The sequence below is a fragment of the Tachysurus fulvidraco genome, chromosome 3 (genome assembly GCF_022655615.1).
Source record: "Tachysurus fulvidraco isolate hzauxx_2018 chromosome 3, HZAU_PFXX_2.0, whole genome shotgun sequence".
Lineage (NCBI taxonomy): Eukaryota > Metazoa > Chordata > Actinopteri > Siluriformes > Bagridae > Tachysurus > Tachysurus fulvidraco.
Window position 1 is genome coordinate 20423652 of NC_062520.1, and position 13936 is coordinate 20437587.

Sequence of the window (13936 nt, forward strand, 5' to 3'; positions counted from 1 at the left end):
GCGATCATTCAGGGAAAGGACATTGTGAGAGTGGACTCTTACAAATACCTGGGTGTTCATCTGAAAAGCAAACTGGACTGGACAGACAATACTGAGGCAATCTATAATAAAGGACAGAGCAGACTCTTTCTGCTGAGGAGACTAAGGTCTTTTTGGAGTGCAGGGAGAGCTACAGACCTTTTTTGACTCTGTGGTTGCCTCAGCCCTATTCTATGGTGTGGTATGCTGGTGCACCAGCATCACTACTGCAGAGAGGAAGAGACTGGACAAGCTGATCAGGAAGGCCAGCTGAGTCCTGGAGATTCCTCTGGACACTGTACAGGAGGTTTGAGAAAGGAGGATGGTAGCAAAACTATCACCATTGCTGGAGAACGACTCTCACCCCCTGTATGAAACGGTTTCATCTCTGAGCATCTCCTTCAGTGACAGACTGTTATATCCTAAGTGTCTTAAGAAGCGATACAGACTCTCTTTTCTCCCTGAAGTGAACCAGTCACCATAATTACACACTGTTATTACTGTTTCACTGTAATAATAACAATAACAGTGTATTTAAACAACACATGTTTAAAAACGTGCAATATTACTCGTGGTCGTATATATATATATATATATATATATATATATATATATATATATATATATATATATATATATATATATATATATATTGTTGTGGAAGTTCTGAGGTTAGAGAGATTTAAAGAATAAAGTATAGCACTGGTAGGCATGGGCAAGAATAAAAAAGGTTACACAACATAAGCAAATAGGCCACAGTCGCCACGCCCACAAGAGTTCACTATGTAATAAATAGTGTATAAATATAAACATATAAATAAACAAACCGCACGTAATCTCTATAGTTTTTTCAACACCATGAAGTCGGTTCTGACGTAGAAAATCATTTATTATTATATTATTATATTATTACTAACCCCCCCCCCCCCCTCCTCTTGGTTTGCTATTGGCTCGAGGCAGGAAGCCGCTTGTAAAGTTTTGAAACTGCGGAAACGCGTCCAGAGAAAAGTTCAGCGCGTGCACAGGAAGGTGTGACGTGGAAAAAAATACACGCGTCCTGGAAAAATCCGAGCGCGCGCTTGCAATTCAGGAATATTTGACCCTTTAAGAAGAGACGTTTGTTTCAAGCCATGGGTAAGACTCGTGCGTGCTTCTTCACTTGGGTCTTATTCTTATCTACTAAGTGAAATATCGTAGTGCATCCAGTCTAGGTCATGGGTGACGAGAAGGACTTCCGTGCTGTAACTCGCAGCAGAAGGCGCGCAACTATCACCAGCGCTAAAGGTGAGCTTGTGCGACGTCCGAATGGCGCGAGCTCACCTGATACCAACAGTCCCACGTGGATTCCATCTAAACACAAGGGACACGACGCACAGACGTGGGTTTTACCCGAGGAGAAGCGAAAAGTTATTCGGAACGATAACCTGAGGTGAAAAACTGCTTATTCTGGAGATATTCAAAGTTTCTACCAACTGTTTTAATTTACCATAATGTTTGGTATCATATACTTTTTTACAAATGTTGCCCATGTTTCGTGTTCATTTGGGTGTGACTGTATAATAAAGCAGCTTACTTCAAAAATCACCAAAAAAAGAAGTTCATTTGTAACCCATTGCATGTCTCAGATTAGTGTCCTTACACTGTGGTGGGGAAACTTCAGTACAAGGATTAGTGGTGCCTCGTTCACAGAATCTCAATTTATTACCACAGAAATCACCCTTTCGTGTGGTCCACATTACAGAACAGGTTCAGCCGCTTGATTGCATTGATTGCTTCACTTCTGTTCGTACAGTTGCCACAGGTTGCAAGAGTCGATGCTGAGCTCTGCAAGCAGTTTCAAAAATTACAGAGGAATCCTGAACTGGTGTGTTGTCATGCTGGTGAGTTGTTTTTTTTTTTGTTGTTGTTGTTGTTGTTTTTTGCCATGCAGACACAAGACAAATTGTAACTGTAGCCTGATTGTTGTGTAACCTGTATGAGTAAAACAAAAGACATCAATCTTCACCATCTCCTTTTTCTTGTTCTAACAAATCATGTATCATACACGACTCACTGTGTACCTTGTTGAAGTGAGTTGATAATCCTTGAACAGAGCCTTGGCTACTGTCTTCAGAAGGCCATACCATAAAGGAAATAAGCTCCTGTCAAATAAATTGTGCAAATAAATCATCCAAATAAATTACCCATCTCAGTTTCATTACTAAAATAGCTGGTGAACATCGAGTTAATGGTTGAGAAGTTTCTTTTCGGACAGCACCGGTCAATACATTATGTGGTTAAAACCATGGACACCTGACCATCATACCCATATGTGGTTCTTCCCCCAAAGTGTTTCTACAAAGTTGAAAGTGCACAGTTGTATAGTGTGTCTTTGAATCCTTTAGTATTACAGTTTCCCTTCATTGGAGTAGATGGTTGGAGTAGAAGAACTTGAGTGTCCTGCATAGAGGGGCTTGACCTCAACCCCACTGAACACCTTTGGGGGAACTGAAGCACTGAGTGCACCCCAGGAATCACTCAATATCATTGACTGACCTTAATGCTGCCCTGTTGCCTGAATGAAATCCTCACAGCTAGAGTAAATATACATATAAAACAGCAAATGAGGACTAAATCTGAACGGGGCTGCTCGGTGCACAAATATGGATGCCACAAAACCTTCAATCATATAGTTCTATAGTTATACCCAAGTAGGTATTTACATCCAGTATCTGTGCAGGTTTCTTCCAACTGTTCATGCTGTTAGCTGGACTGTGCCCAGGTGTTAATGAGTGTATGAATGTGCACATAGGAACACATGAACCCTAGCACATTCATGCATGTAGCTAATCAGGCCATTTTTACATCAATTTCTGGTACTTGTGCCAGGCAGGCTAGTTTAAGTATTTCACTAACATGTGATCTCCTGGGCTTTTCACATACAACAATCTCAAGAGTTTACACAGATTTGTGCCAGAAACAACAACAACAAAAAATCCAGCAGCAGTTTTGCAGGTAGGAAAACCTTGTTAAGGAGAGAGCTCTGACCTTCACAACACTCTACAGCAGAGGCAGAAAATCATCTCAGAATACACAAGAAGCCAAACCTTGCCTACAACAGCAGAAGACCACATCAGACTACAATGGGCCAAGGCTCACCAGTACTGAACAATTGAAGATTTGAAAAGAGCTGTCTGATGTTTTGTGTGAACACTTACTGAAGTTCTTGACCTGTACCTTATGCATTGTACTGTTCCTGACCGGCTGTAACCTTCGACACATAAAAATACAATAAAGCAACATGTCACTGATATGTCTGTTATAATAGTCACTATATAGCACCATGGATAATAGTGTAATGAGCTGCTTGTTGTTGCAATGACCGTGAAGATATCCTGAAAGTTTTTTCTATAACATTGTAATGATTAGAAAGAATCACTTTGGCAATTCTGGCACATTACCATTCCCTGGATGCATTTAAAGTAGCTCAAAAACAAGTGATGGTGTTGAAGTATGTGGCATGACACTCACTTGGCACTCGATGAATCATTGTTCTGCAGTGTATTTGGGGGACACAGTTAGTGCCAAGTGGCACCTAAGAATAGATTTCCTGAAATGGCTCCTCATCATGAACCCAAGCTGAGGTTAGCTTGTTTCATTCTCAGTTTCAAACACAGATGGATACATTTACATTTTACGTTTTATTCTGCCTTTGAGGGTTTCCAAGGTTACTACAGAGACATGGTTGGCTTTATATATTGTTGAAGTTGTTTTACTGCTCCATAGAATGAAAAACAAAAATGATAGTTTGATTTCAAAATGGTGACAATAATCCATTTTCTGTCTAGTAATGCTACCCATACTGTGAAATGATATTATTAGCTATGAACGGTATGATTAACTTAAGAGCAGTCACCTTATAGCTTCTGTCACTTTTTGTGTTTGTCTTACAGATCTTGAGCAATGCACGTCTCTTCTTGGAAAACCTTCTCAGGTTTGTAGACGTTACATACTGGCCCATATTTCATGATGATCAGTTAGCTTTCTTTATGAAAATACTTTTTGATATCAGGCTTGGCTTGTGCTATAGGCCAGTTTGAAGTAAAGAACACTTGTTGTAGGAACCATATGTCCAAGACTTCACCTAACTATTAACTATAATGATTGGAATAGGCGAGATGTTTAGGTTGCTTGGGTGCATGCACAGGACCAGCTCTGACTCGGTGGGACTGCTGAGCCCCATGCTGAGGGCACCATATGCTGCTATCATGTTGTACTCCACTGTAGGCAAGCAGTTACGTTCCAGCTGCCAGCTCTAGTCACAGCCATGCAAACACTTTCACATGCAAAACAAACATTTATGAGACACAGTTAGAGCAGATGTGCAGGTGAGACAGGTGGACATGTATTGTTTCAAACAAAAGATAGAAGCACATTATTACATTTGCAGCTTTTGGTGACACCCTTCTGCAGAACGATTTCAATATTTTCTCAATTTATACAACTAATCAGTTGAGGGTTAAGGGCCTTGCTCAGCACGGCAGCTTGATACACATGGGATTTGAACTCGGAACATTCCAATCAGTAGTCCAACACCTTAAACACTAAGCTACCGCATCCCCACATAAAGGAACAATTGTGTCAGAAGGTTGTTAGATAAGGAGAATGCATAGACGTGAATATGTAGCTCATGTATACTGTCATTTTGTCATCTTGGTAATCACTGTATACTGTTTTAAGGTATGGTGTACTAGTGGACCCCATTCAAGTGGTGTCGTTGTTCGTGAAGGATCCGTACAGTTGGCCGGCTGCATGCCTGGTCATTGGTATGTTTATCCTGCACTTTTTTAGTTTATTTCATACTTGCAAACCTTTTGCTATTTTGCCGATCTGACCTTGAAATTCAACATTTAAGTGATTTTGTGTAAATCCTATTAGTATTTTTTTGGGTGGGACTGTTAGGTAGGTGTTGCCAATGAGCGTAACTTACCGTTCAAGGTGAGCTTTCTCTGCCGTCTCCACGGTGGTATCCTGTGGTCCGATCAAAAGTTTGCTGACGTTTTCTTTCTTTCTCTCTGCGACATTTTAAAGAACATTTGCTTTCACAGCGGGAACGTCACAGTCGGTAAACTGCAATTAAGGCCATTTTTATGTTGCTTATATAACAGCACCTCACACCCTATGCTAACAAGCACGCATGCTAAAACTATTCCACGCGCTCTATTTAGTGATGCCCACAAAAAAATCACTTAACTTCAGTTGTCAAATCTTTCGGATATACAGTATTGTTAACTACATATATAACTTTTTATTTCATGGTGGAAAATATGTCAACTCACTGACAGCTCAGATTACCGAGAGAAATTAATTCCACTTCAGATATTAATACAGTCTAGCTGTTAGCTCCTTAGCTAGCATAGCTATGTTAATAATAATGCTGAAGAGGAGTATTTTTCTTAGAGTATTTTTCGTCTGTCTGGAGTTTTCAGGTATGTTATTAAGCAGTTAAAAAAATGAGTTATATGATTAAAATGTTTAAAGTCGGAGCATAGGTTTAACAAGAAATGGCAGATTAAGCGTCTACATAAATAGGCAAAAATCTTCTCCGCTCCGTTTTGAGCGTTATAGTGAAATTTCTGAGCCGTGATTACTGCAAGCAGCAGTCAGACTTCCTGTCAGTCTCGAGCGAGCTGCTTTTTAGAGTACATGCTCGCTCAAAACATCTAACTGGGAGTGATTGCAAGGAAAAACTTCATCCTTTTTATATTTAAGTCTTTATTCTAGTACAAGCCAACAGTGTTAAAATGCAGCGTTAAAAATCAAACCTTTTGGAACTGTGTGTTTTATTTTTCCTAAAAATAAATTATTCTGTTTCAGTAATCTGTTTCAAAAGAAGTAATTCTGTTACTTGATGAAAGGTGCATGTTTTTCTGCTTATCTTTAGTCTTCTATGTCTCTGCTAAGCATACTTTCAGCTCCATCTCTGTGATGTTTTGTTTCATTGCCCGAGGTGTGTGTGTGTGTGTGTGTGTGTGTGTGTGTGTGTGTGTGTGTATCATAGCTGTCACTGGGTTAATTTTGAGGGCAAAAGGTTGACCCTGTTTTGATTGGTGACATACCAAACAGCTCCTTTGCTGCTGAGTGCTGCTGTATGTCAGATGCATATTAAATCATTTGGTGCATATATAATTAATTAACGGGTGTCTGCTGCTTAATTTTCCTTCTCTTTAAAAGTGCTTTAAATGTTAAGTTTTGCATTTTTGTTTGGAGATTCTTAACCTGTTAGAGTATAAAATCCCTCTGTGCTTATTTGCACATCATGGATAAGGATCAAGTCTTGTAGTTACAGAAATGGAAGATTGTTAGAAGGTGGTTAATGGAAAAAAGAAAATTGATTGTAGGATTAAAAGACTGATTAGAGGTATAAAATACCAGGCACCACTTCTAAATGGGATTTTTTTATACCATATCAATAATTCTCTTCATGTTAACCCCTTAAATACCTTGGTTATTATTCAGTTAAGTTATAAAAATTTGAAATGTAAGTCATGCTACTGCAATTTTTTATTTATTTATTTTGTGTGTTTGTTTCTTTGTGTTTTGCAATGTCATTGGTTCATATATCATCTCTTGTCTTCTTCCAGTTTCAAATGTGTTCATACTTGTGGCGCTGTACATAGAGAGGAAACTAGCTATCGTAAGTTTGCCAGCTTCAGACCCAAACCATTACAGATGTAAACATCATACAGATCATGGTCTAAAAATCTGTGGTTTTTAATCTATCTGTTTTTAATAATAATGAAAGAGTTTTTTTGTTTTTTTTTAATGGCAAATCTTTTTTCTTTCTTTCTTTCATACAGGGAGCCTTCAGTGAGCAGACTGGCCTGATTATTCATATCATCAATCTGTCAGTAATCTTGTGCTTTCCAGTGGTCGTTGTGCTCATGCTGCCATCTGTAACACCAGGTGAGGAATACACCATGGCTGCTTTCTCCCAGATATCCTCAAAGCATTGTAATTACATTTGTGTCGAAATTGGCGATAGGCATTTGTAAAATCTCACTACTGCTAATTCATCACATATCCGTCTGCAAACAAAAACATGGCTCAAAATACTGATGGCATCATCATAGGAATGGCACTTTAAAGAAGTTGTAATTAAAAAATAAAGACATTATCTACAGACTGATCAAGTTTGACCATCTATATCATACCCAAATATTGCCTTATGTTAATTTTTGTGGTCTCATGAAGCTATCAAGACTTCACACAGCTTGTCTAGTATCTATTGGGAAACATATTGCCTTATTTCCCTTGGTGTAAACCTTTTTTCTGGCATTGTGATTCTGCCTCATCTGTTAGCACAATGGGAGGTGCCAAAGGCACTCCATCTGTTGGGTTTGTGCCACACTCCACCCTTGTGTATGAGACAGTAAGGTCAGCGGTGAGGCCACTAGGGCTGCTACTGGCATTATAGCCGAGCCCAAGAGTCCCTGCATGGGCCATTTCCACCCGGCATATGGCTGCTATTGATAAAGCTGTGGTGGCCTACACATGTATCTTCAGTGCCAGGACTGTGTCATCAGGTTGCTTTTGGGCTTGTGTTATGACAATTTCACTTTTTTTTTTTTTCCTGCATTGTCTGCTTGCACATCATTTGGGACATTAAAAATGTTGTGTGATTTGCATTTGCATTGTACCTCGGTAACAATTTCCCTTTTATTTTGACTTTTTTTTTTCTTTATGCTTTATGTGTGTTTAATATTCGTGCACATGTACATTTTCTCAAAATGGTCCTCTCTTCCCTCTTCCTCATTTGCTTTTGTACTCTTGGCTCTGTTTAGTTGGCGGTGCCTTTGCGCTGGCTGTCTACACTATCCTGTTTCTGAAGCTCTACTCTTATAAAGACGTGAACAGGTGGTGCAGGGAACGGATGCAGGCGAAGGCTCGCAGCCTGTCCAGATCACTGTCATGTGAGTACACTCACTATCCTCTAGGCAAGGAGAACCAACCTGCCATTCTTTCATACTGATTATGCTCACTGAATAGTTTATTTTATTCAAATCACTTCATTTACGATTATGTATTCTATTTATTTATTTATTTATTTTTACCAAATTAATTTGACACAGTTATTGTTGTTCTCACAAATTTCACAGTACTTTTAACAGCACGCAGCAGACGCTTTGTAAACAAAATTTTGCTGTTACAGTTTAAGTTGTAGAACTCCTTCAGTACAATGAACTGTATATGGGCTGCACCATTCTTGATGAATTAGGAATAGCAGGTTGTTGTTGGGGTTTTTTTTCTTAGAACTGGGATCACGATTCTCAATCATGCTTCTTTGACTCCTACGTATATTTATTAAATTCTTATCTTACTGTAGCAGAGTGTGGTACTTGCATTTTGAATTACTTATGTAGTAGAAGGTCTGTACTGCAATTAAGAACTAAGAGCACAGCGTGGCCTTGCAGATCTATAAGGAAACCTGGATAAATAATGAGTCGTTGTTTCATTTCTTTTGCCGATAGCAACTCGGCCGCTCGTGGATGAAATTCTTCTTGATAAATGTTCTCTATTTGTAATGTTGCACTCGTGAGTTTGGCGCAAGTCCACATGTGCAGCCATGATTCACTCACCCCATTCTTCCATTTTATATCATTAATTGTTTAGTAATCAGCACATAAAATTAAGCATTTGTTTGCTCCCTCTTAATATTGACTTCCATTTTCCACACTTGTTCTTTTTAAAATTCACTCACAGATGTTGTTTCTCCTTTCTCTTCTTATTGCATGCCCACATCTTCATCCCTATATCACGTATTGAATGATCTGTCTCTTTAATTTCTGTCAGAAGATAGCCATGACCCAGTTTTTTTTTTTAGGATTTGTCTTCTGGTCTTGCAAGAAAATGCCAGTATTCTTAAGGAAATGTCAAAATCCTATTCGCATAGATTCATGCTATTCGATAACCTACATCAAACATGTTCTCTGTAACCCTGTGGATTTTGAGAAGTACAAATTGACACATGGGCATATAGATTTCACAACTAAATAACTTCTAATCATATAAAGTTGGACCGATTCTTTGTTTGTTTTTTTTACTTATCTCCTACACCACCTACAGTATTGTAATTCACCCGCAGCAGAGTCAGAACAGCAGTATCAGGTAGTGGCGATGGTGATATTGATAGCAGTAGCCTATTACCATTGAGCCAGTGCTGCCTACATTACTTAAGGCTGGTTATGAGGTAAATGAACTCCCATCCATCCACTCATCTCTTGACTCGGCTTTCATATGCTAGGTCCATCACCACCATCTACCAGTGGAGAAATGTATGTGTCCTATCCTGGAAACCTCTCCCTGAAAGGTCAGTAATCCTGCTTTGACTTCGTCTCCATTAAGACAAGATAGATGTACCATAGAGTCTAACTTCGAGGACACCTCGTTCTCATAAATGTATTGTACACCCTTTCTGTTTGGTTTAACCACAGATACAGAATACCTTGCAACACTTAGGGAATTATTTCCTTTGAGACGAATAAGAGAATGGGGTTAATGGCACTATACAGATTAAATGAACACTGACCACGTTTTCTTTTTACGTCCAGATATGTTTTATTTTGCTTTTGCTCCCACATTGTGCTATGAGCTGAACTTTCCCCGTTCTAAATCTGTACGGATGGGATTCCTGCTCAGGAGGTTGTTTGAGATGGTATGTGGCGGTGTCATTTTATTGTATTTTTTTTTCCCCCATTTCTGTAAAATGTACCATAATGCATTACTTGTATTGCCAATGTAACCATCTGTCTTACAGTTGCTGCTCACTCAGCTGCTAGTTGGCTTAACACAGCAGGTATGCCATATTATTTTGCTATCATTACGGGAAACATTTTTGATCATAATTTCTCTTGGGATTTTTTTTAATAAGCTTAATGTTTTCCTCTTGTGTTCATTTCTGTTGTCCTTCAGTGGATTGTACCAGTTATACAAAGTTCAATGAAGCCATTGCAGGTATTTTTATGTTGATCCACCATTCACTGTTTTCTGATCAGCAGCAGAATAGGATATAGAGATTTGGATTAACCCTCTTTTCTTACACAGGAAATGGATTTCTCCAGAATGACTGAGCGCCTGCTCAGGCTAGCTGTAAGTAGCAGGGTTTTTTTTTGTTAGTTGTGTCTTCCTGACTGCAGACATAGGTCCAAAATAAATGTTAATGTGGTTCAACAAACACAGACAGAAAAACATGAATCAATGCAATTATTTATTTATTTATTTATTTATTTGTCTTCTTTGAACATCAGGTCCCCAACCACTGTCTCTGGTTGATATTCTTTTACTGTTTTTTTCACTCATCCATGAACTTTGTGGCTGAACTCCTGAGATTTGGAGATCGGGAATTTTACAGAGACTGGTGGTATGCAAATATATCACTTAATACAAATGTTGTACAGTTTATGGGACCATCTTCTGTAGTGTTCCTGTTTAAATTGTTTTGTAATAACAGTACAGATCTGTACTTTGACATCATTTCTTAGATCTTGCTTATTTTCTTTCCAGGAATGCTGAAACTGTAACTTATTTCTGGCAAAACTGGAACATCCCTGTCCATAAATGGTGCCTACGGTAAGATTTTCAAAGCAGTGTAGACAGCTGAAGAGTTAGCTGGATAAAACACAGTGCAGTGAAGCGAATCCAGACTGTAATGAAGAGACACTATGATGTGATCCGTCTGGCACATTATGCATGCTTATTTACTGTGTTGAGTGACTGTTTATTCTCTCTCGCTCTCTCTCTTTTTGCTTCTTTTTTTTCCCCAAAGACATTTTTACAAGCCCTTGCTGAAGAAGGGGGCCAGCAAGTTAGTGAGCCAATCAGCAGTTTTCTTTGCCTCAGCCTTTTTTCATGAGGTGAGATGTCCATAAATCAAACATTCTTTTAAATATTGAATAACAATCAGTTTATATTAAAATGAACAATTCATACAGGATTCTAAGAGGCAAGAATTTAATTTTGAGATAAACAGTAAAGTAAATACCTTTCACAAACAGTATCTGAGCTATAAAAGTTTATCTGGTCTCAGACAATAGAAATGACAATGAAATATTTGTATCTTTGATCATGTTTGTAAGAATGGTAATATATATAAACATGTACTGAATGTAACTTTTATATATATATATAGTTCAATTTTTACAAACATGAACAAAGATAGCACGCAACACAAAGTAACACAAATTAGAACCTGGGACAAATTAACAGTGTATAGATTTGTGATTAATCTTAAATCTCTGACTCGTTGAAGGCCACTTGTAAGGTATTGAGTAGGAGTGTAACAGTCAGACGGATTGGACCATCGATTTGAAAGGCAATGATTCAAATTAATCAAAGCAAAAATCATAAATCCTTTATCTGCTATGATTGATTATACATTATTATTGACAAAGCTCTGACAGCTGGTTGAGTTTTTTAAATAAACTAGCAGATAGATGATTTGCCCAAAACACATCATTATTCCCAAATTAACTGTAGGCCTTCCCACAGATTTCAAACAAAATTAGTCACACATCTATGAGACGCTTCTTAACATCATAACGTATAACATTATAACAGAGACAGTGGTATCATCCACTATTGAAACTTCATCTTATGACTCAAAACCATTCGATCATATTGTGTTTTGTGTATTTTATATATATATGGTCATTGCAGATTCAGTAGAATTGTAAGAAGCCTGAGGTGTTCACCCCTAGTGTTGAGGTTGCAATAAATGTGAAGGTTAGAGTATAGTTTTGTGGATGAGGAGCAATGTAAAGCAACACCATATCACCCTGCTGCTCTCTGCGATAAGCGCTTGCCTGAAAGAAACCGACAGGACAAAGGGCATTTAAGCTACAGGTGCATCCAGATATCACAGAGAACACCCAGGCCTGTTCAGAAAGTCACCTTTGGAGGAGTGTTTCGAAGCCAGCTTTCTAAACTCAGACGAGTTAGAGTAGTTTGAGAACTACCAGAGAACTTCTGTGATAAGACTGTAAGCTTTGGTCTGATTTAGCACTGGAACATCAGACATTTTTTAGGTTTTGCTATGTTCATGTCATTTGCATTCGGTCATTTGCAGTGTTTTTTGTGTGTCTAATTTGTTTGTGTGTGCGTGTGTGCATGCAGTATCTGGTCAGTGTTCCTCTGAAGATGTTCAGACTGTGGGCATTCATGGGCATGATGGCTCAGGTAAAAATGATCAAAATGTACTAAGGTGTGTGTGTGTGTGTGTGTGTGTGTGTGTGTGTGTGTGTGTGTGTGTGTGTGTGTGTGTGTGTGTGTGTGTGTGTGTGTGTGTGTGTGTGTGTGTATACGTTTTCAGCTGGTGTGACTAGCAAAGACGGTATATTTTTCCATATGTAATATATGTACTCTATTTTTAACTTGAAGAAATGTCTTTATTGCAGCTACCATTGGCATGGTTTGTAGGGCGGTTTCTTAGGGGTAACTATGGAAATGCTGCCGTGTGGCTTTCTCTCATAATTGGCCAGCCAATAGCTGTTCTCATGTACGTCCATGACTACTACGTCATTCACCACCTGGAGGAAGCAGCAGAACCAGCAACTCTCTAAGCTGCAGACAGCGCACTGCTCCCGAAACTGTCTCACTGCCGTCCAACTTACACCTCCAGTTATCACGCCTTCCTCAAAGAAAAGGATCTTTACAGGCATCAAACAAATTCACTGGAATTTATTTCGAACAAATGCCTTGACAGTTATGCGATGCCTTCCTGAGACGTTAGTACTTGAATTCAGCAGATGTCTTTCACAATTGTAGGCTTAGAATGGACAGATGGGATTTTTAAAAATGTTTTATATCGATATTACTTTACTGATCGAATATAGCAAATGGATCACAGCTAGAGCATTTAAAAGATAACATGGACAAATGTATGTAATTTTTAATGTTTTTATGATATTCGATGTCATTTTAGATCATTTTTTAATAGGATCCACGGCATTTTATGTATGAATTGTTAACTTTGACATTCATTTTGCATGAAAAGTACATTTGGAGACTGTTAATGTTTAATATAGTATAGTACAATGTTTGTTTTTCAGTGTGTTCTGATCTACTCTGAGCTCCTGGGTGTATACTGGAGATGTAATTGTGTAAAATCAGGGAGTGCCACCTACTGGTGTCTTGTAAATCATAAAGTGTATGAATGAAACTCTTAGGCCATGTAATTATACCTTCACGTGGAGACATTCATCAAACATAATTATATTCCATAGAATAGCAGTTACAGTGTAATCTCCGACTGTGATATTTTCTGCAGATTTTGTCCTTTTGGAGCCATTTGTTTTCAAGATGATGAGGGTGCCAGGTCCCTCCAATCAGTACAAGTTGGTGATAAATGGCTTTGGAGATAAGTTGTATAATAGCTTGAGGTAGTACTGTATAAATATCCTATCTCCAACACTGAGATGCAGGCATGATTTCACACAACGCTATCTTAAAGGTTGATTGCACGTTAAAACACTATGGCCTGTTTAAAACACTGCCTGACACACGGTACTGGAAGAATGATTACAATGCAGGGAATCAATGCCATTGATGCAGAGATGCAGTTTATCTATTTTTACCAGTAGTTCTGTTCTCTAGTCTGTAGTAAGTTTGTTGTAAAATGTTTAGTTTTGTAACTTTTGGAATTGCCTGCCATCTACTGTTTGAGTTGAGTAGGAAAAAAAAAGAGTTTTATGATTGCACATTGTTTGCTTAATTTGAAATGCAAATATTGTTAATATTGTTTCTAATTCCTTTGTGTATTGACTTTTTTACTTTTTGGACTTTGGTATGAAGCTTAACAGCGAATAAAGTCATAATGGAGGTTTGGGGTATAAAGTAAATAGAGTCAGCATGCTTTGTCAAAGAAAGCTTAGTAATAATTTTC

General features: G+C 38.3%; 1 protein-coding gene across 2 annotated transcripts; it reads left to right on the forward strand.

Annotated features, from left to right (window-relative positions):
* The first annotated feature begins 992 nt into the window (after positions 1-992).
* On the forward strand, positions 993-13892 carry dgat1b (diacylglycerol O-acyltransferase 1b). 2 transcript variants are annotated; one of them, XM_027149621.2, is made up of 18 exons: positions 993-1152; positions 1225-1447; positions 1811-1898; positions 3951-3991; positions 4738-4823; positions 6642-6694; positions 6858-6963; positions 7842-7970; positions 9302-9367; positions 9609-9712; positions 9815-9853; positions 9970-10011; positions 10102-10146; positions 10305-10417; positions 10561-10626; positions 10823-10910; positions 12169-12231; positions 12450-13892. In XM_027149621.2, exons 2-18 carry the CDS (start codon positions 1233-1235, stop codon positions 12612-12614), a joined length of 1509 nt encoding a protein of 502 aa, XP_027005422.1. In that variant the 5' UTR covers positions 993-1152; positions 1225-1232; the 3' UTR covers positions 12615-13892. The 2 variants fall into 2 exon arrangements, with proteins under 2 accessions (XP_027005422.1, XP_027005423.1); XM_027149622.2 differs by having other exon boundaries at positions 995-1152; positions 1216-1447.
* The last annotated feature ends 44 nt before the right edge of the window (positions 13893-13936 follow it).

What these genes read in the sequence shown, in the direction of transcription:
- dgat1b (XM_027149621.2), top strand. Translation starts at nt 1,233, where the DNA reads ATGGGTGACGAGAAGGACTTCCGTGCTGTAACTCGCAGCAGAAGGCGC. An exon ending in ACTGGTGTGTTGTCATGCTG is followed by an intron (nt 1,899 to 3,950) that starts GTGAGTTGTTTT and finishes TTTGTCTTACAG; the next exon opens with ATCTTGAGCAATGCACGTCT. An exon ending in GTTCAATGAAGCCATTGCAG is followed by an intron (nt 10,012 to 10,101) that starts GTATTTTTATGT and finishes TTTCTTACACAG; the next exon opens with GAAATGGATTTCTCCAGAAT.